The sequence below is a fragment of the Anser cygnoides genome, chromosome 2, assembly GCF_040182565.1.
Source record: "Anser cygnoides isolate HZ-2024a breed goose chromosome 2, Taihu_goose_T2T_genome, whole genome shotgun sequence".
Lineage (NCBI taxonomy): Eukaryota > Metazoa > Chordata > Aves > Anseriformes > Anatidae > Anser > Anser cygnoides.
In genome coordinates this window covers 163281543-163303672 of record NC_089874.1, presented here as the reverse complement: position 1 = coordinate 163303672, position 22130 = coordinate 163281543, and the positions used below count along the sequence as shown (strand labels likewise).

Here is a 22130-nt window from a genome sequence, read left to right as displayed (position 1 = left end):
CCCAGTGCTGTGACAGGGCCGAAGGTGACGCCGTGGCACACAGACAGCTTTACTAGGATGTCACACGGACGTGGCACACAGACAGCTTTATTGGGATGCCCTGCACCGCCAGGACGCGCCGCTCGCACCCGAGGAGCTCCGCTGCCGGCAGAGGCTGCGTGGAGGCCCTGCGGCACCGCGTGGGGCCTGGCCCCTGCCCGCTCCCCTCCGGCCCCGCGTCCCTCCTGGCCATCCCCGGCTGCCGCCAGCCTCGAGGGGGACGTGGCCCTGCCGCCACCCCTGCTACTGCAAGCGTCTCTCAAGTGTCTCTCTGGGCCCTGCTGGGGCCGCGCTGCAGCTGCGCCAGCTCCAGCGCCCCCCGGGCCATCCCCGGGGTGAGCAGCACGGCTCCCGCCCGGCTGCTTGAGCCCCTGTCCCACGGGGCTGGGCCAGGCCGGCGCTCAGTGGCAGTTCTGGCAGCGCGGGTGGCACCTCTGGCCGTTGACGTTGCAGCGGCACCCGCCACTGGTGTCCCCGGGTCCCTGGCGGGGAGGAGAGCGGGTCAGGGGGGCCCAAAGCACCCAGTCCTGGGCCCCCAGACCCCGCTGTGACCAGGGATGGGGACCGTGACCTGGGAAGGGACTGGTGTGCAGGGAAGGGGGGGGGGGGGGGGTCCACCCCCAGGCGTGCTTACCCCCGGCCCCCAGCGCGGCCCCTTCGTCACCCAGCAGATCTCGGTCTGGCAGACGGTGCAGCGGATCCAGTCACAGCCGTCCTTCTTCTGCACGATGATGTGGCACGTGGGGCAGTGCATGGCCTCCCCGAGCTGCACCAGGGTCTGGTGGGGAGAGGCAGCAGTCAGGGAGGCGGGGACGGGCCCCGCACCCTCCCCGTCAGCCCCGGCACCCCGCGGTGCTCCCACCTGCAGCATGTCGCTGGTCTGCCGGGCGGCCGCGTCGTTCTGCGCCCGGAGCTGCAGGTCGTCCTGGTACTGCCGGCAGTTCTTCCCCTCGTGGATGGCCTGGGGGGGGCAGAGTGCAGCGCTCAGCCCCGCCGCACACCCCCGGGCATGACGCTGAAGGGGGCCGCGCGGCCGCCCCGCTCACCTTGCAGAGCAGGCAGTTGAGGGCCTGGCAGATGGGGCAGCGGAACTCGTTCACCGAGTCCTCGTAGATGCACCAGCCGCGGCAGTCCGTGGTCTTGCAGTGGAAGCTGTTCTGCGTGCGCCGCTCCGCCAGCACCAGGCTCCTCTCCAGGAAGCGCCGGTACTCCTCCGGCGACACCAGCTGCGGACGGGGCAGGGTCAGGACGCGGCCCCGCGCAGCCCGGCGCTGCCCGCGGGCACCGGGCGCCACTCACCGCCCGGATCTCGCGCTCCTGGAGGTGGCTGCTGCAGGCGTAGGAGTCGTCGCGGAAGGGACAGGCCACCTCGGGCTCCTCGCTGTAGTTGATGACCTGGCGCAGGCAGTCCCTGCGGGAACAGGCGCGCCGTCACCGCCGGGGCAGGGCGCTGGAGGCCGGACCCCGCGCCGCTCGGCCCCGCGGTACCTGCAGAAGTTGTGCAGGCACTCGCGCAGCAGCACCCCCTCTCCCGGGGCGACCTGCTGGTAGCAGATGCGGCACTCCAGGACCTCCCGGTTGGGCACCAGCACCTCCTCCTCCAGCTGCAGCAGCTGCTGGAAGTTCCTCAGCCGCTCGGCCTCCAGCGCCTGCGGGCAGGGAGCGGCTGGGTGAGAGCGGCCCCCACCCGGCCCCCGCCAAGCCCCCGCGCCCCCAGGCCCCCTCTGCCGGCACCGGGCGCCCCGGGCAGGTCCCTGGGGCAGGGCTGGGGGGCCGCATTCACTCTGCCCCTGCAGGGCCCCGCTCACGGGGAGGCCGCGGGGCTGGTGTCCACACGGGGAGGCGACGCGGAGCCCTGAGAGGTCTCTGTGCGGCTGAGGCCAGCGCACGATGCAGCCCCCATCTCCCCACGTCTGATGCAGAACCGCGGAGCGGGTTGGGTCTGAGGGCCCCTCACAGAGCACCCCGTCCAGCCCCAGCCACGGGCAGGGCCATCTCCCACCCCCTCAGGCTGCCCCCAGCCCCGTCCGGCCCGACGGTAACGCTGCCCGGGCTGGGGACCCCCAGCTCCTCTGGGCAGCCTGGGCCAGGGCCTCACCATTCCCAGCACGGAAGATTTCTTCCCTATGTCTCCTCTAACCCCCCTCTTTTAGCTTAAAGCCGTCAGCCCCGTCCTGTCACAGTCGTAGGAAGGCTTGGGTTAGGAGGGACCTTAAAGACCATTTAATTCCACCCCCGCCACGGGCAGGGTGCCACCCCCTAGGTCACTCCCGTCCCCACAAAGGGCCCCCCCGGCTCTCCTGCGGCCCCCTTGGGCACCGCAGCCCGCCGGGGGGTCCCCCCGGAGCCTTCTCCTGCCCAGGCCCAGCACCCCCAGCCCTCAGCCGGCCCCACGGCGGAGCTGCTCCAGCCCCAGGCACCCCGCAGCCGCCCCGGCCCCATTCCGGCAGCTCCGTGTCCTTGCGCTGGGCCCGGTGCTGCAGTGGGGGGCTCGGGAGAGTGGGACCAAGGGGCACGAGCCCCCTCTCGCCCCCAGCCCCGCTGCTGCTGGTGCAGCCCAGGGTGCAAAGGGGGGGTTCTGGGCCCCCAGCACACGGTGCTGCCTTGTGTCCAAGCTGCTGCTGACCTCACCCCCTGCTCAGGGAGCGCTGCAGCCCCAAACCCGTTCACTCAGCGTTTCTGTGCGCACACAGGGACCACACTCGCCTGCCCCGTGCCCCAGCCCAGCCCCATCCCAGCCCCATCCCAGCCCTGCCCTGGCGTAAGCGACTGCGGCGCAGCAGCAGCAGGCCCGGTGCGGGCAGCTCAGGATGGCCCCATCGCCCCTGCTCTTGTGCAGTCCCGTGAGCCAGCCCCCACCAACTGCTCTGACGTTTAATTTCATGAAACCCACCCAGAACGGCAGCCCCCCCCCCCGGGCAGCCCGTCAGTGAAGGCGGCGCGAGCAGAGGGCACAGCGGCGCGGGTGGGATAAGGCTTTAATGGGGGAAGGGTTTCTCTGCACCCCTGCAGCGTCGCAGCGCGGACACGCACGGAGCAGAGGGGCCCGTCCTTCCCTGCAGCCCAGCCCCGCGGGGTGAGCCCACACAGTACAACGGGGAACCACCGAGTTCACTGTGCGCGATGCAGGGCAGCGAGTGCTGTAGGGCTGGGGGCTGGCCCTGCTGCCGTGACCCCATCCAGCTCCCAGGGCCACCGCGGTTCCTTGGGCCGCCGGCACGCTGCTTCCCCGAGCCACTGTGGCACTGCACGGCACCGACCGCTTCCCCCAGTGCTGCTGCCTCTGCCCTGAAGCCCTCACAAAGGGGACGTGGCACGAGCACGGCCACGCTCACCTCCACTCAGCGCCACTCTAGGGGGGGCCCAGCCCGCACGCGAGCCCAACGGGGCTGCTGGTAGCAGGGGCTGTGTCCAGGTGGAGGGCTGGGGGGCCAGGGGGAAAGCAGAGCCCCGACGGCACACCAAGGCTCCCCTCGTCCGGCACAGCCCCAGGGGTCTGGCGGGGGCCGGGTTCACAGCCCACAGAGCGCCTCCCCAGCCAGCACCATGGGCACAGCCTGGCCCCGTCCCTGCAGTGTCCGACCCCGCAACCAAGGGTCCCAGCCCCTCGTGCTCCCTGCTCCCAGGGGAGCCCAGCCCCTGCGTGGGGCAGGACCCTGCGCTCCCCAGCTCCCAGCCGGGCCCCTGGCCCGCAGGGAGGTGCCGTGTCTACAGCCCAGACCCGCAGGTGGCCAGCGGCCGGCGGAGCCACTGAGCGCACGGGGGGGCACGGCGGGCACTGGGCCCTGCCCGGGGGGGCGGGAGGGGGCATCCGGGTCGGCCAGGCACGGGGCGGCTAGCAGAATTCGGAGGACAGGTGGATGAAGTCATCCAAGGAACCCGAGCCCAAGACGCAGTGCGCAGCTGAGCCATCCTCTCTCCTTCCCTTTTCCTAGCGGGGTCCCAGCACAAGAGAAAAAAGAAAGAAGAGAAGGTTCGGTCAGTGGCTGAGCCGGATGCCCCCGCGCCCCACAGCGCGCCCCACAGTGGGGAGGGGGCTCCCACCAGAGCCCCACGCGCGATTCTACGACACCTGCAGGAAGCAACTTCCAGCAGAGACAGCGCAGCCCAGCCCGACAGCTCCCTGTGTGCAGCGGCTGACACGCACCTCGCTGCGTGAGCAGGCAAGAGAAAGAACAGCCAGAGCGCGTGCTGCGTGCCTCCCGCAGCGTCACCGTCCTGGGACCCTGCCCTGCCCTGCCCGAAGCTGCCACCCACGCCTGGGGTGGCCACAGGCGCTGGCGACACCGGTCAGAGCCCCGTGAGGTGGCAGCATGCAGCAGGGCCAGCAGTGACCACCCCTAACAGACACCAGCGCACGCCACGCTCACAACACAGCACGTCGTCGAGCCCCGCGCCCAGCGGCAGGCACCGCCTGCCCCGCCGGGGGACGAGGAAGGGGCTGCAGCAGCCCCTCTTTGCTGCCACCCGCGGTTTTGTGCCCGCTTCCCAGCACGGCGCGGGATCCGCTCGCCCGCGAGACGCCTTCCAGCCCTGCCGGGGACCGATCCTGCCCGGCAGGGGCAGAGGGAGAGTGGCTGCTGCCCGGGCCCCGGTACCTGTTGGTACTGCAGGATCCCCTCCTGCTCCTGCTGGATCCTCCACAGCTCTGTTTCGTCGGGCTTGTAGCTGCAGGGGACCACGTAGTCGTCCGGGCGGTCTGTGCTGCACATCTCGCAGCCCGGCCGCGTGGGCTTGTTGATGAAGGTGCACTTGGGGCACGACCAGCCCGCCTGCGGAGAACGCGGAGGTGGTGAAGGAGCCGGGAAATGCGCGTTGGAAGGGAGGGGGGAGCAAGGCCTGGGGAAGTGGGCACCCTTGGCCAGCAGCACCCAGGACAGCGTGCAGGGGGAAGCAGGGCCCGGGGGGCGCAGGGCCACCCACCTGCACCGGCGAGGGCAGGGAGGCGGCAGCGGAAGCCGACGGTGGCAGGTTACTGACAAGGTCGCCGATCTGCATCATGTCCAGGTGCTGGCTGATTTCACTGATGTCCATCTTCCTGCTGGGGTCACTCCCCCACGCTGCAGGAGAGACGGGGACACCGGCGCGTTACGACCGCGGCACGGAGACGGGGCAGCAGCCAGGCACGGCTGAGCCGGGACAGAGCCCCCGGAACGTGCTCGGCACAGAGAGCGCGGACACGCGGTGCGCTCCTGAGGTCGAGGGGATCGGCACCCAGAGCCCGGCTCTGCTCAGCACCAAAGGGGCCGCTCAGCCCCTCAGCACCTGCATGGCAAGGTCTGAGCACGGGCCCAGGGCCAGGAGAACACCGAACACCCCATTCGGGGCCGCGCCTGTCCTCACCCACACAGGAGCAGAGGCAACAGCAGCGCCCCAAACCCTCCCTCCCGCAGGGTCTGGCACCAGCAGACCACACGCCGCGTGAAGGCGGGGAGGATTTGGGCAGGATCCGGGCAGGATCCGGGCTGCCCCTCCTGCCCGCCAGCCACAGGGACGGGCGCAGCAACCGGACCTTTCTTGGGGGACATGCTGGGCAGGGTGTTGTATTTGCGCTGCTCCCCGGCGCCGGCGCTGTCGCTGAGCGAGGCGATGGAGTTGAGCAGGAGCTGCGCCTGGTCCTCCTCGTAGCGCTGCTGGGTGAGCTCGGCCCTCTTCGCCGAGAGCAGGTACAGAAAGGCCGTGTCCCCATCCCTGCGAATGCCGTACGAGGAAACTGTCCGTTCATCCACGCACAGGCACTGCCCGATGATCCACCGCTGAACCAGGGGGTGGAACCCGTAATCCTGGAACACCTGGGCGGCGGGAGAAGCTCAGAGGTAAGCCCACCGCATCCCCAGCACACCTTCCCGGGAGCTTCCCACCCCGCTGTGGGGCTCGGCGGGGGCTGGTACCACACCATCACGCATGGGCCGGCAGGAGAACCGGTGAAGAACCAGCTCCGCAAAGGGTGAGGAGCAGGCGGGAAGCCCAGCTCCGGCACAGCAGGCACAAGCGTTTAGAAAAGGGGCTGCCCCGACCCCGGGGCTCCAGGGCCCTTCCTGGGGCTCAGCACCCCGAGACCCTGCCCCTTGCCCAGCTGGCGAGGCTCCGTACCTGCTGCTTGAGTGTCGCTATTGTAGTGTGAGCCTGGACCCTGAGGACGATGCTGGCAGAAGACGTCGCGTCCTCCACGCCGACGTTCATGCTGGAGCAGAGACGAAGGTGCCGTTAGAGGACGCCCGCCCGGCTCGGGGCTGGGACACCCGACGGCTCCGAGCCCCCCGCAGCCCCGACGCGCTGCCCGGTGCCGGCGTTTCAGCCCCGCGCAGCGCGCCGCAGGAACTGGAGCACCCTGCCGCGCGCGTGCTGGCGGCTGCACCTCGTGTTTAACAGGCACGTGGGACCTGCTTTCCCCCGATTCTGTTCAGTCTGTACATCGACATATTTCTTTTTGTTGCCTCCAAACAGCTGTGCCAACCGTTTCCACCATGTGCTTAGAAACGGTGTGAAAAAATCTTTCCTTCCACCTGCTTTAAATCTGGTGCTTCCTAAGCTCACTCGGCCTCTCAGTTTATCTGCTCCCGGACGCGTGAACAAACATTTCCTTGCCCTGCACCGCTCACCGCCTCCCCGCAGCCTCTCTCTCACCAGAGCCCTAAACTTTCCCCCCGTCCTCCTGCAAAGGCTGTTCCGTGCCTGATCACCCCCCCGCCCCGTATCCGACACGGGCAGGGGCCTGCCCTTCGCTCCCTCGCCTTTTCCTAACAACCCCGAGCTGCCCGAGGCCGCCGGCCCTGCCTGAGCTGGCAGCGACCGCAGCCTGGCCCCACGCACACCCCCGGGCGCTGGCTTCCCTGCCAGCCCCACTTTGTGGGGCAAGGACAGCTCCCCATGGCCCTGTATTCCCGTGCTTCCCCACCCGTAATTTGTTAATCCAGGCGAGCACAGCTCCCCACGGCCCTGTATTCCCCTGCTTCCCCACGGCCCTGTATTCCCGTGCTTCCCCACCTGTAATTTGTTAATCCAGGCGAGCACAGCTCCCCACGGCTCTGTATTGCCCTGCTTCCCCATCCATAATTTAATCCAGGCGAGCACAGCTCCCCACGGCCCTGTATTCCCCTGCTTCCCCACGGCCCTGTATTCCCATGCTTCCCCACCCGTAATTTGTTAATCCAGGCGAGCACAGCTCCCCCTGGGGCAGCTCACAGAACGGTCTGGGACCTTACGGGTCACCCAGTCTGACCAGTCTGACCCAGGCACACCTCCCAGTGGAGCGGGATGCCCACGGCCCATCCAGCCCACATGAACACCTCCAGGGATGGGGCAACCACAATGTCTCTGGGCAGCCTGCTCCAGGGCCTCGCCGCCCTCATGACGAAGAATTTCTTCCTTAAACCCACTCTGAATCTGCCCTCTTTCGGTTCAGAACCGTCGCCCCATGCCTTGTCACCCCAGGGCCCGGGAGGGGACACGGAGGAGCACAAGGCGCCCGCACGCCGGCACCAGGAGCGCCACGGCCAGCGGGGCTCACCTGATGTCGTCCGCGGGGTAGTTGGACTCCTTCAGGAGGATGCTGAGGGCGGCCTGCTGGCGAGCCAGGGCCACGGCGCACTGCGCGGCCGCCTCCTCGTCGCCGTCCTCGATCGCCTGCGCCAGCTGGAGCGCCAGGTCCTCTGCAGGGGCGGGAGGGAGAGCCCTGCAGCAGCGGCACCGCGCGGCGCAGCCTCGCGTCCAGCCCAGAACAGCACCGGGGAGCCGACCAGGGCCGGACCCAGACAGCTCCGGTGAGCAGCAGGAGCTCTGCAAAGGCTCCCCGGCCGTGTGCTGCCTGCCGGGCAGCCGGTGGGCGGAGGGGGCAGGAGCAGCTGAGCAGCGCCCCGTGGCACACGGCCAGAGAGCTGCGGGTGGGAGCCCCACGGGGCGTTTCTGGAGCCCCTGGAGAGCCGGGATGCGCGGCCCCCACCCCTGCCCCACAGAGAACTCCTTCCCACAGGACTCGGACTTTGCACCCAAAACTGTCGGCCCAGACCGGGGAGCGGCTGGACCTGGAGAGGAGCCCTCGTCTCCTGCGGCAACTCCCGGCACGCGTCAGGAGCCAAGAAACCTCGCCCCTCAGATACCTTTCCTGGAGAGCTCCGAGAACAAAGCCTCCTCCGGGTCCCGATCTGCAGAGCTGCCTCCGGCCGCCGCGGGCAGGGACGAGGCCTGGGACGCCAGCGTGCTGCTGCTGTCGGAGGCTGGGGGAAGAGCAGGGGGCATTGGTACAGGTACCTGACAGGAGGCTGCAGCGAGGGGGGGTTGGTCTGTTCCCCCACATGCCTGGTGAAAGGACGAGGGGAATGGGCTCAAGTTGCGCCAGGGGAGGTTTAGGTTGGATATTAGGAAGAACTTCTTTACCGAAAGGGTTGTTAGGCATTGGGGTGGGCTGCCCAGGGAGGTGGCGCAGTCACCATCCCTGGGGGTCCTTAAAAGACATTTAGATGCAGAGCTCAGTGATATGGTTTAGTGGAGGACTTGTTAGTGTTAGGGCTGAGGTTGGGCTGGGTGACCTTGGGGGGTCTCTTCCAACCTCGGTGACTCTGGGATCCTGTGCATCAGAGCAGGGCAGCGCCGCTGCCCCGAGCGGTGACCGCCACCCGCGGCCATCCCCGTGCAGCTCCACGGGGAGCCCCGGGCTGTGCAAGGCAGCTTGGGGCAAAGGCAGAGCCGACCCTAACCCCATCCCAAGGGCTCACCGAGGTCAGGCAGCAGCGGGCAGCCCGCTGTCCGTGAGCACGTGGCTGCTGCTCTCCTGAGGGCGCGGGGCTGCCCTGATGGAGGGGAGGAGGCTCTGCGCCCCCCAGCCCCGCCGGGGCTGCTCTCCTCTGCCTCCCAGCGAGCAGCGTCCCTCCCACCCCAACGCCCTGCCTCGTGCGGGCTCCTTGCCCCCCGGGTGCTCCACAACACGCAGCCACACCACAACGGGGCCCTCAGAGTTCCTTCGGGCTCCAGGGCAAGCGGGCCTTGGGAAGGGCTCCGAACACGGCGTGCGTCTGCGCTCGGAGCCTACGGAGCCCCTCAGAGGTCCCGCAGAGGGTTCCAGCCTCCCTGGGAGCACGGCGCCGCTCCCCGAAGCAGCTGGTGGGGCGCGCACCCCAATTATTTGGAACAATATTAAAATAACAATTATTAAAATTGTGCCCCTTGGCCCGCTCCGTGCGGGGCACGCCGGCCGCCCCAGGCCAGGCGCCAGGAACGGAGCGCTCGGCGCACACGATCGCCACGGGGCCGACCCCCCCCCGGGGACCTGGCACCGACCTTTCTGCACCTCCCGCAGGGAGCTGCTGACGATCGTCCACCACTTCTGCGCCTCCCGCTCCTCCTCGAAGTTGAACACCATCGGCTCGTCCAGGGAGCCGAAGACCACCAGCTCGTGGCACGTGGGGCTCTTCACCGTGTAGGAAATGTCCTTCAGGTCGTACTCGGCGATGCTCTGGGGGGAGCAGAACGGCGGGGGGGTCACGGCAGGAGGAAGGCACGCCGCGTGCGAGCGATGCGCCCGGTGCAGGGACAACCCCTACGGCACGGCGCAGGGGACGCGGGGACGTCCCTCCCCTCACCGGCAGGAGCCCCGAATGCTGACCCCAGACGAGGCCCCGTCCCCGGCTCCCAGAGCAGCCCCGCGTCCTGTGACCCTGCCCTCGGACCGGGGCTCCTGGGGGGCGATTCCCTCCCCGGCACAAACCTGGGGGCAGCCCCTCCACGCACAGCTCTGCGCTGCCCGCTCCCGACGGGCACCGGAGGCGTGCCCCCGGCCAGGAGACCCCATCCTGGCCAGGAGACCCCATCCTCACGCAGCCCGGCCCAGCTCCGAGCTCAGGGGTCGCTCTCGGCTCCGACGAGGCGGGAGCACCTCGGGAGCAGCCGCCGGGTGCCCTGCAGCCCCCCGGCACCACGGCGAGCAGGAAGGCGGCGAGCGCCGCCCGCCCTGCGCAGCACCGGGGCCGCACCGCCACGGCGCTGGGAGGAAGGCGGCGAAACCGCCGCCGGTTTCCTTTCCCCTGGGCCCAGCCCGGCTTCCTGCCGAGCCTCCAGCCACTGCCCCGTCCCATCGCCGGCATTACAAGGGAGGGAAACAAAGGAGAAAGCCGACGTCTCCCTGCCCAGCGAGAGAGTTGGAGCAAAGTGCTGTTTGCCTGAGAGGGACGGCGACCATAAAGAAGTGTGTTATCGCCCCGGGTCACGGCTCTGCCAGCACAGCATCGTTTCGCCCGTCCGCCTGCATTTGGGCTTCCCGTGGACGGCCTGACCCACGCCTGGCTCGCTGGGTGCGATCACAGCTCCCACAGCGAGACAGCACCAGGCTCTGCTTTGCTCTCAGAGCTGGCGCCCTTGCGGGAGGGCTGACAGAGAAGGAAGAGCTCACAAAGCAGCTTGGGGCACGCAAACGGCTTTGAGCTGAGCGTGTGAACAGCTCCGAACCCTTTGGATCCATTCTTTCCCTCTCTGTTTTATTAAAATGAGACTCGCGAGGTGCCGGGTTGGCCACTGCTCTTTTGGCTCCCTACTTCAGGCCGAACGCCTGTTTTGGCGGCCGATGCCTGCGCCCACAGCACCGACACCCCGGGGGCAGGGGGCGTCCCCGAGCCGCGGGGCGAACAGCACCGGGCCCGGTTCCCCCGTGGGCTGTGGGACCCCCTTCACGCCCCGCTTCCAGCGTCTCGGCCCTGCCCCTGGGGTCCCTGGGGAGCAGCCCCAGCTCAGGTGCAGCGTGGGGGGCTGAGAGGGGCCGAGCTGGAGGCACCCGCAGCTCCCCGAGACCCCTTCGGCACCGGCACACGTTTACCGGGGGCTCCGCCACCTCCTTGCCTCTGTCCCTGCTCCCCGTGAGGAGCGGGGGAGTCACCGGGGCCGTTTGGCAGCCCCAAGGCTCCGGGACCGGTCCGTGGCGAGCGACCCCCGGCCCCACCGAGAGCCACCGGGAGCCGGCAGCCGTGCTCGGTGCTGCACCGGGCAGCGAGGCCCACGGGGAACGAGGCCCGAGCGCGCCGCCGGGCACCGGGGAAGCGGCCGGGCACGGGCACGGTGCCTGTGAGGGGCGCGGGGGTCACCGGCCCCGCACCGCCCCCGGGGGGCACAGCGGGGGCTCCGCCTGCTGCCGGATACCCGCAGCCCCGCGCGGACCGGGCACCGGGGAACCGGGCACCGGGGATCGGGAATTGGGAACCGGGCACCGGGGAACTGGGCTCCGGGAATCGGGCATCGGGAACCGGGCACCGGGCACCGGGGAACCGAGGAACCGGGGAACCGGGCACCGGCCCCCCCCCCCCCCCCCCCCCCCCGCCCCGCCCCGTCCCGTCCCCCCCCGTCCCCCCGGGTCTCACCGCGCCGCCGGCCTCCTCCGCCTGCCGCAGGCCGAGGCGGAAGCGGCGCTGCCCGGCGGGCGCGGGCTCCAGGCTGAGCTGCAGGCGGAGCAGGGCGGCGGGCGGCGGCGGGCGGCGGGGCGGCTGCTCCAGGGCCACGCGCACCGACATCAGCACCGTGGGCGGCGGCGGCAGCGCGGGGGCCGCGGCCGGGGCCGGGGCGGGGGCACCGGGCAGAGCCATCGCCGCCGCCGCCTCCCTCCCTCCCTGCGCCGCCGCCGCCACGGCACTTCCGCCGCCCGCCGGTGGGGAAACGCGCACCGCGAGCGGGGTTCCGGGCCGGGGCGGGCCGGGGCGGGCCGGGGGGGGGCGCGGCAGCGGACCGGGGTCCCGGTGGGAGGGGACGGGACGGGACGGGACGGAGCGGCCCCGAGGGGCCCCGGGCAGCGCCGCGCTGCGGGCGGGGGGGGTGCGGGGCCGCCTGGCAGCGCCCAGCCGGGATCCGCGCTCCCGGTTCCCGGCCCCTCCCCCCCGGCCCCGTTCCGCCTCCGGTGCCCCCTCCCCCCCCCTCCCGGTGCCCCCCCCCCCCAGCACCGGGCCCTCCCCTCCCCCCCCCCGGGCGGTGCCGTGAGCCCCGCCCCGCCCCGCCCCTGATTGGCAGCTGCTCCCCCCGTCTTTGTCCCCGGCAGCCAATCAGGACTTGGAGCGCCCCGCTCCGGGAGGGGCCCGGCGCTGTCCGCTCGGAGGGCGGGCGCGCCGCTCTGACTGACGTTCCCCTCAGCGAATGGGAGGAGCGCTGCGCGGTGATGGGCAGGGCCGCCCTCCAATGGGGAGCGGAGAGCTGCCGGGCGCCGCTCGGGGCGGGCGGCGGCGGGCGGGGCCTGGCCGCTTGTTGTCGTCCGGTGCCGGGGGAGGCGGGCGGTCGGTCGGTTGCTGCGCGCTCGCTCGGTCGTTCGCCCGCCCGGGGTCGCGAAGGTCTCGCTCAGCCGCTCGCTGCGTCCCGAGCGCTCGGGGACATGTCGAGGTGGGCGGGGGCCCGGCGGGCCGGCGCGAGACGGCGGACGGCGGCCGAGGCCCGCGGGCCCTCCTCGAGCTTTCCCCGGAGACGCCTCCCCTTACGGGCGCCCCGAGCCTGAAGGAGCCACCGCCGCGAGAAGGCCCCGCCGGCACCGAGACCGGGAGGCGCCGGTAAGTCCGCTCCCAGCGCTTCCCCTCGCGGCGCCCCGCCGGGACTACATCTCCCGGCGCGCCTTGCGGCGCCGTGCGGCGGCCGGACGCGACGCGGAGGCGCGGGGCACCATGGGAGTTGTAGTCCGCGCGGGGCAGGCCGGGACGGCTGCGGGCAGGGCCCGGGGCGGGGGGGCTCAGGGCGGCCGCCGGGGGGGGCGGGGGGAGGCCTCTTGTCACCGGTAACCGGCGGGGGGGAACGGCCTCAGGGGGTGCTGGGGGGAAGCGAGGAGACGTTTGTGGTCAGAAAGGCGTTGGGATGGGTTGTACGGGTTTGGGGGGGCACTGGGGGCTGGGGGATGCCGGGGGGGGCTGGGGGATGCCGGGGGGGGCTGGGGGATGCCGGGGGGGCTGGGGGATGCCGGGGGGGCTGGGGGATGCCGGGGGGGCTGGGGGATGCCGGGGGGGCTGGGGGATGCCGGGGGGCTGGGGGATGCCGGGGGGCTGGGGGATGCCGGGGGGCTGGGGGATGCCGGGGGGGGCTGGGGGATGCCGGGGGGGGCTGGGGGATGCCGGGGGGCTGGGGGATGCCGGGGGGCTGGGGGATGCCGGGGGGCTGGGGGATGCCGGGGGGCTGGGGGATGCCGGGGGGCTTTTCCAGCCCCAACGGTTCCGTTATTCCCAGGCACGGTGCTTGGGGCCGCCCCCCCCATTGGGTCCCGCTCCCCAGCTCTGACATGGGGGCACCGGTTTGGGGGGGGCACCGGTGTGGGGGCACCGACACGGGCACATCTCCACCACGTAGCCCCCGGCGGCCCCGGGACGCGCCGCGAGCCCCGTGACACCCGAAACCTCCCGACCGAGGCTCTGCTTTCCATCAAGCCCGGTTTAAAATTAGCTCCGCTCAGCTGCTGGGGCCTTCTCCTGCCTCCTCCTGCCCGTGGGGCTGGCACCGTCCCTGCCGCCTGGCACCCCGCTCCCCTCGGCCGAGCACGGCCCCTGCACCCCCCCCGCTGCAGCCGCCGGCTCCTGCCCCGTGCAGAAACGTGGCCGAGCACCCGACATCCCTCTCCTGCTGCTGGGCGCCCCCAGCACCGCCAGAGCACCGCCGCCTCTCTGCCACGGCTTCGTGTTGGTCCCGTCCCCGGCGCTTTGTGGTGCGGGGCGGTTGCTGAGGGGTGCCGGAGCCCTGTCCCCACGCAGTGCCTGTCCTTGCAGCGCGCTCTGCGTGCCTGGAGAGTGTCACGCGTCGTGCAGAAAGCCCCGGTCTGGCCCTTCTCTCAGGTTCTTGCCTGCCCGTGCCGGCAGATTTAGCTTGGAAGAACAAGCTCTTTGCAGCAGCCTGTGGTGCGGTGCTGGCGTTCTGCCGCCCGGTGGCGGTGGGGCCCGCGGGTCGCCCCTGGGACAGGGGCTGTTGTCTGCCCCGTTGTGTTCGTGGCAGCTCGAGGCTCAGTGCTCAGCTTCCCCCTCGGCGGGCGCTGGCTGTCCTCGAGGCGAGCAGCTCCTCGCCGGCAGCTGCGGGGGGGCGAGCTCTGCTCAACTTCCTCACTGCCGTCCCCACGGCCCGACTGTGCGACGTGCCACCCGTGTCACCCGTGCTGCCACCCGCCGTGCTCTGCGGGCTCCTGGAGGAGCCGGGCGTACCCAAAGGCTCAGGGCTGGGGCACGGCCCCCCGGGCAAACCGCTCGGCTTCCTTCCGAGATGAACGAAACTGAAACCTTTGTCCCGAGGTCTTGAGAGTCCCTCCCGTGAGCTCGCCTCTCCAGATTCTCCGTGCCCGAGAGCTCCTCCGAAAGGGCGGGCGGGAGCTCCGCGTGGGTCCCCTCGCTCAGATCCCCTCCCGCAGAACCCCTGCGCCTGGCCTCTGCCCGGCCCGGCCTCCCGCCGCCCGTTCCCCCTCCGCACCCCGTGGAGCTCAGCCGCGGTGGCGGTGCCCGAAGCGCCATCGGCTCGTGGTTGTGGAGGAGCGCCCGTGCCTGGAGCGGCGGCGGGTCTGGGCTGTGCTCATTGCTGTGCTCATTGCTGTGCTCCGTGCTGCCCGCCTCTGAGCGCTGGGGAGGACGTCGGGGCGCGATGCTGCCCCGGCTCCGGTCCCGTATCCCCACCCCTGGGGGCTATTGGTCGCTCTGCAGCCGCTGCTCGGTGCTGGGGGGCCGCTGGGCCTCTCCGCTGCCTGCAGTGCCCGAGGGGAGCCCTGTGCCGATTTTCCCAGCGCCGGGGGGGCTTCGCCAGCACGGCTCAGGCCGCCCCGCTCGGCGCTGTGGTGCCACAAGCGCAGCACGCGGCCTCAGGTGAGGTCAGCACGGCTGGGGGAGGCCGGAGCCGTGCGGCCGCTTCCCCGAGGCTGGCGTCCGCCCCTCGGCCTGTTTACGAGTTCTCCTCTTACAGCCCGGCGCCGCGAGGGGCCCGTGCTGGGGGAGCCGGGCTCTGCCAGCCCCGCGGGGCACCGGCCCCCGGAGCGTGGCTCTCCTCCCGCCAGCCTCTGCGAGCGCCGCGTCCGTCTGCCGCGTCCCAGCACCGCTTTGAGGGAAAATCCAGGCTGGCCAAAACGGGCCGGTGACCTTCACGTGTGAGCAGGGGAGCCTGGCAGCAGGCCGGCGCGCGCGGAGCCGCCGCTCTGGGTGACGGGAGCTCGGCCCCGGCGCGGTCGAGGTGGGCGCCGCGGTGCTGCAGCCGAAGCGGCGGCGGGAGAAAAATCTCAGTGATTTTCTTCAGGGCGGCGGCAGCAGCACACAGGGGCAGAGCGGGGCCCGTCAGGGCTGCCACAGCCCGCTCCTCCTGCTCCTGCAAGTGTCCTGCTGCCGGACCGTGCCCTGCCTGCCGCTGGTGCTCACCGGGCGGCCACAGCGCGGCCGTGCCGCGCGTCCCGCGCTTGGGCTCCCGCTGCCCGGGCTGACAGTCCCTCTCCTCAGCAGGATACGCACACGTCGCTGCCGCTGCCGCACGGGGAATCGCTGCCGAGCCGGACACAGAGACAATGAAGCTGCTGGAGAACTCAAGTTTTGAAGCAATAAACTCCCAGCTGACGGTGGAGACTGGAGATGCTCACATCATCGGCAGGTGGGTGCCGTCCGACGCCGGCTTTCCCCCCGGGGGCCGAGCTCCAGCGCAGGAACTCCGACAGCGCCGTTGCTGCTTCCTTCTGGGGGCTGCGAGGGCGGGCAGGGCTCCGGCCCCGTGCTCCCCGCCAGCCCCCCGCAGGCCTGTGGGGCGCCGGCTGCAGGCACCGTGCCAGGCGTGGGCGCGGCGGGGCGAGCGCTGGGGCGTTGGGGCTCAAAGTCTGGCTCGCCGGCGGGGCAGGGAGTCGTTGTGAATGCGGTTATTACGGAATGAGGAACAGTTGAGATGCTTTTATACAGAGTAAGTAAGTAAAGGCCGTCAGGTCGTGCCCGCGCACCTTGGTGTCCGCCCCTTCCCCGGGGGGACGCTCCCTGCACGGCTCCGCCGGGTGTTGCAGCCCCTGGAGCGGAGGGCGGGGGGCGGCGCGCTTGGACCCCGGTCCGGGGCTTTGGGAGCTTCTGCCGGTGGTGGCCTGGTGGAGGGGTCACCCAGCAGCCTGAGGGGCTTCAAAATCCGGAAGAACTTTGTTTGAAGCTCTCATTTAACGCTGATAGCGACGCCTGGCCCGGCGTTGGGCTGCCCGGCCGGCGGGGCTGTCCTGTCCCCAGCCTCGCTGGGGCGCCGGGGGCTGGATCAGCACGGCCGGTCCCTGCGGGGGACCCTGAGCTTTTCTGTCCGGTTCCTGTCCTCGGGCCGAAGCTGGGCGGTGGGACCCACCAGCGCCTTGCGGCTCCACCCGAGGGCTCCTTGGGGCTTCTCTGCTCCCCAGCCGCACTCGGCAGCGTCAGGGCTGGCGGCAGCGAGAGCTCCTTCTGCCGGGCAGGAGCCGGGCCTCGGCCAGCCACGGGCACTTCTGGTCCTGGCCGCAGGGTCCTGGCCGCAGGGCCCCCCCTCAGGCTCCCCCCCAGCACCCCGTTTCTCGGGGCCGTGCTTTGGGCAGGGCAGCGCAGCGCCGGGCGCGCTTTCTGCCTCCCGTCTGGGAGCCGTCCGTGCCCTCGGTGAGGTGGGGCTGCACCTGGGAGCTGCTGGTGCCCGCGTGGGCCGCGCGCCTCCGCCTCCACCCACCCACCCCTACGTGGGCCGAGACCCAAACGGCGCGGGGAAGGCCGCTCGTGGGGACCGGAGCCTCCTGTCCCCGCGCTCCCGGCTCCTCTCGGGCCCTCTGTCGGACCGGAGCTGCTGCGGGCCCGGTCCCGGTGCCACCGGGGCGGCTGGCCGGGCCGCCCTCACGCCTGGCGCGGCGTCCCCGCAGGATCGAGAGCTACTCCTGCAAGATGGCCGGCGACGACAAGCACATGTTCAAGCAGTTCTGCCAGGAGGGCCAGCCCCACGTGCTGGAGGCGCTGTCGCCCCCGCAGACCACGGGGATCAGCCCCAGCAGGTACGGCGGGACCGCGGCGGGGCCTCTGCCTGCGGGCAGGGGTCGGGGCTCGGCGGCGTGGGCTGCGCCGTGCCGGTGACGCCGCTGACCTCGCTGTTCCGCGCCTCAGGCTCAGCAAAAGTCAGAGCGGCGACGAGGAGGGGCCGCTGAGCGACAAGTGCAGCCGCAAGACCCTCTTCTACCTGATAGCAACGCTCAACGAGTCCTTCCGCCCCGACTACGACTTCAGCGCTGCCAAGAGCCACGAGTTCAGCCGGGAGCCCAGCCTCAACTGGGTGCGTGCGCAGAGCCGCGGGGCAGAGCCGCGGGCAGCACGGAGCTGGGGGCGCCTGGTCCTGGGGGGCTGCTGCTGATGCTCCTGGGGCTCCGCGGCAGCATCCCCATCCCTCGCAGGGTCGTGGGGCGTCCTCTCTGCCCGCGCAGGTTCACCCTGTGTCCAGAGGGGCGTCGAGTAAGGGAGAGGCGTTCGGCAGGGAGAGATTTGGACAGCCTGTGCCCTGCGGGCGCTCTGAGGGGTTTGGCCTCTCCCTGTTGCTCCCCTGCTGCCCATCTTCCTGCTCCTGCCCCTGAATCCACGCAGCCGCCTCCGGGCACCTTCCTTCTCCCCTGTGGGTGCCCGGGAGAGGGGGAGCTGAGCCCGGGGAGCGCGGGCTGGGGACTGCACCGGGGGCGTGGGGAGGGCGGGCAGCGGGTCCCTGCTCCTCTCACAGCCCCGCTCTGTGTCTAGGTGGTGAACGCTGTCAACTGCAGCCTCTTCTCTGCAGTTCGTGAGGATTTCAACGCCCTGAAGCCGCACCTGTGGGATGCTGTGGATGAGGAGATCTGCCTTTCGGAGTGTGACATCTACAGGTAACGGGACGGGCCTTCACCCTGCGGCCCGGATCGTGGCCCCTTCCTGCTCGCTGTGGCCTGGAGAGGGGCAGTTAGGTTTCGATAAAAGGTGACATTTCGGTGTGCCCACCCGTGTGAAAGGGCCAGAGCAGGGCCCACCGTTGTTCTCTGGCTCCCTGCTCTGTGACCACGGACGGGAGCTGCTGCTGCCGTCCCCATCCTGTGCCCTGGAAACTGGGCACTGCAGCTGCAGCGAGCTGCCCCCCCGAGCTGCCCCCCCGAGCTGCCCCCCCGAAGCTGCCCCCCCGAAGCTGCCCCCCGACCGAGCTGCCCCCCGAGCTGCCCCCCGGCCTCCTTCCAAACACCGCCCGGGGGCAGCTCCTGCTCTGCCGCGCTGTGTGCGCAGCCTGCACCTACTGACACCAACTCGCGCCGCTCCCTGCCCGCCTGTCCCTCCTGGGGGCTGCTCTGGGCTTGCCCCCTTCCCAGTTTCCATCCTCCAGACGCGCACCAGGGGCCGGGACGGGGCTGGTTCTGGGGCAGGGTCCGGCACAGCGTTTCTCACAGCCTCCGCTTGGTGTTGCAGCTACAACCCAGACCTGGATTCAGACCCCTTTGGAGAAGACGGGAGCCTCTGGTCCTTCAACTACTTCTTTTACAACAAGAGGCTGAAGAGGATTGTCTTTTTTACCTGCCGTTCCATCAGGTCAGGCCCCATGACATCAGCCAAGTCACCCTAAACGAGTCGCTTTGCCCGTCTGCACGCCGCGTCCCCGCCGGGGAGGAAACTTTGGCCCCCGCTGGCCCCCGAGCCGAACGCAGTCGATAAGCGCTCGGGAGCTGCCCCCCGCCTGCCCTGGCACACCGAGCAGGCGGTGCCGCCGAGCGCAGCCGCTCCTCCCGGCCTCCCGAGAGCCACGCCACCGCCCGAGCCCGCTGCAGACACCGACCGGGAGCCGTGGTCCCTGGGGAAGGGGTGGCCCTTCGGCAGGCCGCTGCTTGTGGAGGGGCGTGCTCGGGGGCAGCGACACCTCGGGGGCGGCTGCCTGCGCCCCCCGGGGGCTGCGGTTGGATGCAGAGGCGATCCTGCCGGCAGCAGGCAGGACTCAGCAGGGACCCGAGCCCGCTGGAGACTGGAGCAGGGATCCCTCCTGCGGACACACCGCTGCAGAGCGCGGCGCCGGCCGGGCGCTCACGTTACGCTGCCCTTCTCTCTCCAGCGGGTACGCGTACACACGCCCGGAGGCTGGAAACGAGCTGGATATGGATCTCGGGGAGGAGGACACGGAGGGGAGCAGGGATGGCCACGACGCCGAGAGCGGCAGCATCGAGGAGGACAGGTGCGTGCGGCCGGCACTCGGGGCTGACCGCCCGGCGGTGCGGCAGCGCTGCTCCCAGCACCCTGCCCTGCTGCTGTCCCGGGCAGTAACGGCCGCGTGCTCGCCCACAGGTTGCAGGTTATCTGCATGTGAGTGCCCGGAGCTGCTCCAGGGTGCCTCCGGCCCTGCCTCACCCCACCCGCGCCCGGCGGCCCCCAGCTCCCCGCCCTGCCCCGCGCCGCAGCGCCGCCCTGCCCACCGTACACTGGAGTGCCCGGGCACCTCGGAGCACAAGGAACTGAAAGCAGCTGCGGCTTCCCGGCCGGAGGCACGTCCTCGCTCCGGGTGCTGCCGGCCGACGTCCCCTCGGGGTCTCTGGACAGCCGTGCGGGGCTCCGAGAAGCTTTGCTGCACTTTATCGCTGATCTCATTGGCTGCACTGACCTGCAAACTCCTCGTGGCTCTGAAGCCGGGCTGGACTTTCCTCGAGCACTTTTTCTCTTCACTGATTGTGATGCAGCGAGCGCCGTCCGTCCCCAGCACCAGCAGCAGCGGAGGGGGCAGGCGGAGCCTCCTCGCGCAGAGCTCGGTGAACTGTCCTCAGCTCCTTCCCCAAGGAAGCGTCCGTTCGTTTCAAAGAGGTTTGCTTTGCTCTCGCCCTCACGTAGTGTTTTTCTCCGTTTTGTTTTTTGTTTGTTAATCCTTGCTGGGAGGTACCAGCTTCCCGCGCTGGTCCTGAGCGACTGCGCCCTGCAGGCAGCTCCCACGATGCCGCCCCGCGGGTGAAAGCTGGACTGGGCCGCCTCATCCCGCACCCCTCGTGGCTTTGGCTGTTTGTGTTTTACACCGCAGATGGCTCTTAGTGGCGGCGGAGCTGGAGCAGGGCCAGAGCCCCGTGCTGGCAGCAGCCTCGGCGCTGGGGCCGCAGAGTTTATTTTTGTACTTGGGGCACGCGGCGGGAGCGGCACGCTGCTGCCTCCTGCTCGCGCTTCTGCAGCCTCACGTCCGCCCCCTTTTCCCCCAGCCCCTCAGCCCTGCGGGGGCTCCCAGCAGTTTGGGGGCCTCGCAGCCCCCCCGGTGTCCGGCAGGGGGAAGCCGTCTCAGCCTGCCCCAGGAACTGAGCACAGCGAGGGGCGGCTGGGCGGTGGGAGCGGGGAGGCAGGCAGGGACGGGCACCGTGCGCCGTCCTGGTGCTGAGCGTGCAGCTGCGGGGCCTTGCTGTGACTTCGGGCGCTGGTTTCTGAGCCAGAGCTCGGTCCCTCCTCCAGCGCTCGGCCCCGCTGCTGCCCCGGGGTGGGTTTGCTTTCATCTGCGGCAGGGCGCGCTGCCCGCCCTTCCCACCGCAGCTCAGGATGGAAAACTGGCAGGAGGTGAGGAGGGGGAGCTGGCTGTGGGGCGGCCACGGGACCCCCTCCCTGCACGCCCATGGACTCCCAGCACGGCCCCTGCCGCGGGGGTGCAGGACTTGGCCCCATCCCCCCCTCTTCCATCGTTCGCCCCTCTGCGCACGCTGCTGCAGCTGCCTTCCCCGTCTCACCCCATCAGGGAAATCTGACTTTACAGCATAGCAATGTATCATTACACCAATAAAGTTTTTCTGTGTTTCACCACCTTTTCTTCCAGGGCCTCTGTGCTGGGGGGAGCCCGTCCTGCTGTGGGGGTGGCACCGCAGGGGACGGGGACATGCAGGCGGCTGCGGTCCCACGGGGGGCTGCTGGGGCTCTGGGTTCTCCCCGCGTCCCTGCTGCTGCTCCCCGAGGACACGGGTGCCTCTCTGCCCTGCAGGGACCCTTGGACGAGCCTCGGGAGCTGCCTGGCGCTGTGGTCACTGCTGGTGGCTGTCCCCAGAGTGCCACACGTCCCCTGTCACAGCGTCACAGGCGCTCCGTCCCCATACGGCCCTGGTGGGTCGCAGCCGTGCTGCCAGCCGGCGCCTCTTCCTGAGCACGTCTTTGCTTTCCCAGGGCTGTGCTCAGGAGTTCGGATGGACTGCCGTCAGGCTGCCTGCGCGGCAGTTCCCCACGTTGTGCTCCCTGCCCCCCTATAGCGTCACCGCAGTTCTTACCCCCCTGTAGCACCTGTACGGTCACCGCAGGACCGAGCAGTCCGGGGGGTTGCTGATAATCAGTTGTGGTTCCCAGTGCACGCAGCTGCTCGCCCTGCCCCTCCGTGGGATGGGGAGCGAATTGGGTGGGTAATAGTGGGAAAAAACAGGCGTTGGGCTAAGGACAGGGCAGGAGGTGAAGCAAGCCGCGCACCCAGCAAAGCAGCCGCTCGCTGCCTCCCTTCGGCAGGCAGGCGTTGTTCAGCCGCCTGCGGGACAGCGGGGCTCGTCGCACGTAACCGTGACTCGGGAAGGCAAACAGCATCGCTCCAAACATCTCCCCGGTCCCTCCTGTCCCCCGTTCTCATGCTGAGCGTGACGGCGAGCGGTACGAGGTATCCTTTGGGTCACTTGGGGCCGGCTGTGCTGGCCGTGCCCCCTGACGGCTGCGGGGGCAGCCTGAGGACCGGGGAAGTCCCTGACCGCGAGCCGTGCCCAGCCCAACGCACGGTGCGCTATCAGCGGTCGTTAGGCCGCAAATGCAAAACGCAGCGCCACAGGAGGTACTAGGAGGAAAACTGCCTCTGTCCAGCCGAACCCGCTGCACCACCCCGCACCCTGCAGAGAGCAGCGTGAACTCGGAGTTACCGGATCCTGCTAACTGGGGAAAATAAAAGTGACTGCTGCTTTGGCACCCTGCCAGCAGCGCTCCGGGAGCCTACAGCATTTTGCTGCTGCCGGACACCCGCTGCTGCCGCCCCACACCTTGCTGGGATGCTGTGCCCCGGGGAGGGGGGGGGGACACCGGGGTCGCCCGGCCTACGGGGGGCGCGGCCGCAGCCGTGGGGAGCCGCGATCTGACGCACAGGGACACCGAGGCCCGGTGCCGCTGCTCCCCCCCGGTGGCCGCACAGGGCCCCGGCGGGCCCCGAACTACATCTCCCAGCTGCCCTCTCTCCGCCGGCCC

At 70.6% G+C, this 22130-nt stretch overlaps 2 protein-coding genes across 5 annotated transcripts; one reads left to right on the top strand and one right to left on the bottom strand.

The window, feature by feature from the left end:
* Positions 1-67: 67 nt before the first annotated feature.
* On the bottom strand, positions 68-11854 carry SHARPIN (SHANK associated RH domain interactor). The gene is made up of 14 exons (XM_066990888.1): positions 11382-11854; positions 9316-9490; positions 8139-8255; positions 7550-7691; positions 6133-6223; positions 5552-5831; positions 4963-5099; positions 4638-4811; positions 1528-1688; positions 1339-1450; positions 1086-1265; positions 902-1000; positions 674-817; positions 68-521 (listed from the first exon to the last, which is right to left on the bottom strand). The coding sequence occupies exons 1-14, from the start codon at positions 11601-11603 to the stop codon at positions 441-443; spliced, it is 2115 nt and encodes a 704-aa protein (XP_066846989.1). The 5' UTR covers positions 11604-11854; the 3' UTR covers positions 68-440.
* Positions 11855-12241: 387 nt separating this feature from the next.
* MAF1 (MAF1 homolog, negative regulator of RNA polymerase III) lies at positions 12242-20729 on the top strand. Of its 4 annotated transcripts, none has more exons than XM_048052586.2 (8): positions 12242-12548; positions 15444-15588; positions 16841-16969; positions 17079-17244; positions 17697-17818; positions 18387-18506; positions 19021-19140; positions 19251-20729. In XM_048052586.2, exons 2-8 carry the CDS (start codon positions 15506-15508, stop codon positions 19270-19272), a joined length of 762 nt encoding a protein of 253 aa, XP_047908543.1. In that variant the 5' UTR covers positions 12242-12548; positions 15444-15505; the 3' UTR covers positions 19273-20729. The 4 variants fall into 4 exon arrangements, with proteins under 4 accessions (XP_047908543.1, XP_047908544.1, XP_066846993.1 ...); XM_048052587.2 differs by having other exon boundaries at positions 15441-15588; XM_066990892.1 differs by lacking the exon at positions 12242-12548 and adding an exon at positions 14696-15097.
* Positions 20730-22130: the final 1401 nt, after the last annotated feature.

Excerpts from the sequence above, each read along its gene's own strand:
- SHARPIN (XM_066990888.1), bottom strand. The coding sequence starts at position 11,603 with ATGGCTCTGCCCGGTGCCCCCGCCCCGGCCCCGGCCGCGGCCCCCGCG. Across the intron at positions 9,491-11,381 it reads CGGAGGAGGCCGGCGGCGCG|AGCATCGCCGAGTACGACCT; the intron begins GTGAGACCCGGG and ends TGCTCCCCCCAG. Across the intron at positions 5,832-6,132 it reads TAGCGACACTCAAGCAGCAG|GTGTTCCAGGATTACGGGTT; the intron begins GTACGGAGCCTC and ends CCCGCCGCCCAG.
- MAF1 (XM_048052586.2), top strand. The coding sequence starts at position 15,506 with ATGAAGCTGCTGGAGAACTCAAGTTTTGAAGCAATAAACTCCCAGCTG. Across the intron at positions 17,245-17,696 it reads GGGAGCCCAGCCTCAACTGG|GTGGTGAACGCTGTCAACTG; the intron begins GTGCGTGCGCAG and ends CTCTGTGTCTAG. Across the intron at positions 18,507-19,020 it reads TTTACCTGCCGTTCCATCAG|CGGGTACGCGTACACACGCC; the intron begins GTCAGGCCCCAT and ends TTCTCTCTCCAG.